This window comes from Nannospalax galili, unplaced genomic scaffold (genome assembly GCF_000622305.1).
Source record: "Nannospalax galili isolate Female #2095 unplaced genomic scaffold, S.galili_v1.0 scaffold476, whole genome shotgun sequence".
NCBI classification, from domain to species: Eukaryota; Metazoa; Chordata; class Mammalia; order Rodentia; family Spalacidae; genus Nannospalax; species Nannospalax galili.
The window spans coordinates 1633018-1635896 of record NW_008338274.1 but is presented as its reverse complement, the minus strand read 5'-3'; the positions used below and the strand labels follow the sequence as shown (position 1 = coordinate 1635896).

At 39.9% G+C, this 2879-nt stretch overlaps 1 protein-coding gene across 1 annotated transcript in view; it reads left to right on the top strand.

Moving 5' to 3' along the window:
- Nucleotides 1-2879, top strand: part of Tgs1 (trimethylguanosine synthase 1) — a 42578-nt gene that overhangs the window by 8036 nt on the left and 31663 nt on the right. Inside the window, exons 3-4 of the mRNA XM_008833080.3 lie at nt 614-786; nt 1107-1917. Coding sequence (XP_008831302.1) covers nt 614-786; nt 1107-1917 — 984 coding nt within the window. The remainder of the gene's footprint in view (nt 1-613; nt 787-1106; nt 1918-2879) is intronic.

Below are 2879 nucleotides of genomic sequence, written 5' to 3'. Positions count from 1 at the left end.
GTAGACCAGGCTGGCCTCGATCTCACAGAGATCCACCTGCCTCTGCCTCCCCTCCCAAGTACTGGCACTAAAGGTGTACACCACCACACCTGGCTCATTGATTTTTCTTTTTTTAAAAATAATATGTTTATTGTTCTTTGAGAATTTCATACAGGGTTCATATTTGAATCCCTCCCCATCTCCTCTCAGATCTATACCCACTTCTCTACCCTCCCCACTTTCAGTCATTTTCATAAGCCCATTGAGTCCAGTTTGTGTTCCCCTAGTACTCTTGGGTGTGGGTCCATCTTCTGGAGTGTAGTGAAGCTACCCAGGGCCACACCCTTAAAGAAAGTGACTCTCCCTCTTCCAGCAACTATTAATTGCTAGGGGTGGTCTCACCATGTGGCCTAGAACTTGCTAAGTACTGACCAGGCTGGCCTTGAGCTTCATTGTTTTTTCACTATTGTTACCACCAATTCCTTTGATTTTTTTTTTTTTTTTCCAAACACAACATTGATGTGACTTTGGACAAGTCATGGAATTGCTCCGGGTCTCAGGTTCTTCTTTAAAATAAGAATAAGAATACTTGTCTGTAAGTTTGCTCTACAAAAAGCTAACATGCTGTCTGTAGGAGATCAAGCCACAGAAGAGGAGGAAGATGGCTGTTTCCATGACACTGCAGACTCACAGGGCAACAAAGACATAGGCCCAGATGAAAGTGAACTTGACTCCGAGGCCGAACTTATGAGAAGTATGGGGTTGCCAGTTCAATTTGGTAGAGTGTCTGCACATAAGAATTTTGAGGTATTAATCTACTCTTGTGTTTCTCTTTGTCTTAATAAAATATTATGTGGAATTAAATTTATCCATAATGAAGTTCATTCACGCTTAGAACGCTTTGCCCTTTTTAAATATATGTATTTACAAGCTAACTGGAACTGCAGGTGGTGATGTGGCCCTTGTGTGATTTTTCTTTTGGGAATTTAGTAAGATCTCTTGTTATGCGTTAAAAGGCCCAGGTTGGGAGTTTTGATATATTTTGTTTAGCATAATGATCAAATAGACTCGTACTTTATAGTTTGTGAAGAACATCTTCTATTCCAATTGTCATTTATCGAATGTAGGTGTCAATGAATACCAGAAATAAAGTAAAACAGAAAAAGAGAAAACACCAAAAGAAATACTTAGATGAAATTGTACAAGAATCTTGGGGAAAAGACTATGAAGAAGATGACCTTTTGGTTTCAGATGACCCATCCTCAGTTGAACAGGATGAGAACACCAGAACACATGAACCAGAAGGCAAAAACGATATTGAAACAGAAAATCTTCCTGTTGAAAATAAATTACCTACAAAGCTAGAGGTTTCAGAGAACTGGGAAAAGTACTGGAATGAATATGGAGAAGGGCTCTTATGGCAAAGCTGGCAAGAAAAACATCCCGATCAAACACTGTCCTCTGAACCTTGGAACCATCCGGATATGAAAGAAGAATGGGAACAGCATTATAGTCAGCTTTATTGGTATTATTTGGAACAGTTTCAGTATTGGGAGGCCCAGGGTTGGACCTTTTCTGCCACAGATAGTGATGCTGCAGATGCCTATGCATCTCAAACAGAGGTTGACAAGCAAGATGGAAGCTGCATGCAGGTGGAGCTCGTGTCGTTTTCATCTGCACCCAACACAGTTGAAGAAGAAAGCTCTGGTTCTAATGATAAAGATCATAATGAAATACTTACTGGAATTAGTAATATAATTCTGAGCTCAGAGGACGTAGAACAGAGCCAGTCAGACTCCTCTGTAAATCGTGACAAGCAGCTGAGTGAAATTAGCAATGGGAGAGAGTGCCCTGCTTCTGGTGGAAGTGAACCATGTAACGGAGCACCTCAGGAAAGTAACTTCTCTGGGAAGAGAAGCACAGACCAGCCGGCTCAAGGTAAGATTAACCAGATTTAATTCTGGCAAGTTGTGGTTAGCAAAACAAATCTACTTAGCAAAATAATTACGGTAAAGTACTTAAAAATCATCTACATTTCATAGTATAATCATTCAATTATTTAATCCATCTTATTTATCATAAGTGGTATATTAATTACCTTTTGTAATATTAAGATTAATAAAATTTGCATAGAGTCCTCCAAAGTATTTTTCTTGTTGTATCTTTGTGGCCAGTGAAGAAACTCGGAGAAACTTTACAATGAATTTGCAGTTTTCTGGAGCAAATGAATTAGAGTTGGGAAGAAGCATTTGACAGGCAAATACCATGAGTCATGTGAAATTCATCAAGGACGTATAGTCTTGCTCCATAGAGACTGTCAAGAGGACATAGTAATTTATAATTGCAGGGATTTCAGGATTGTCTTTGTATTTGTTACTTTTCATCTTCTGACCAGACACTTGATAAGAATCAACTTACAGAAGGGTTTGTTTGGGCTCATGATTTTAGGGTTCAGTTAATCGTGGCAGGGAAGGCACAGCCCTGGGAATGGATGGCAGCTGTGCTAGCTGGAGCTTGAGGCTGTTTACTCACATCTGGACTAACCTGGAAGCCAAATGGGACAGGAAAAGGATAGGCAATGTAGTCAGCCTCTGCCTCCCTCCCAGCAACCTACTTCTTACAGCTGGTCCCCACCCTCTAAAGGTTCCACAGCTTCCCGAAGCAGCACCACCAGCTCACCAGCTGAGGACCAAGTGTTCAAATTCATGACCCTATGGGGGACATTTTCCATCCAAACCATAACAGTCATCAATAAAGTATCCAACGTAAGGAACTTGGGTGACTTTTGTGTGATTTTTTTTTTTTTTTTTTTAATTTTTTTATTGTCAAAACTGGGGCCACGGGGGAGCAAAGTGTTTTTTACTTTTTTTTAAAAATTGTTTTTGCTTTTCTTATTTCTG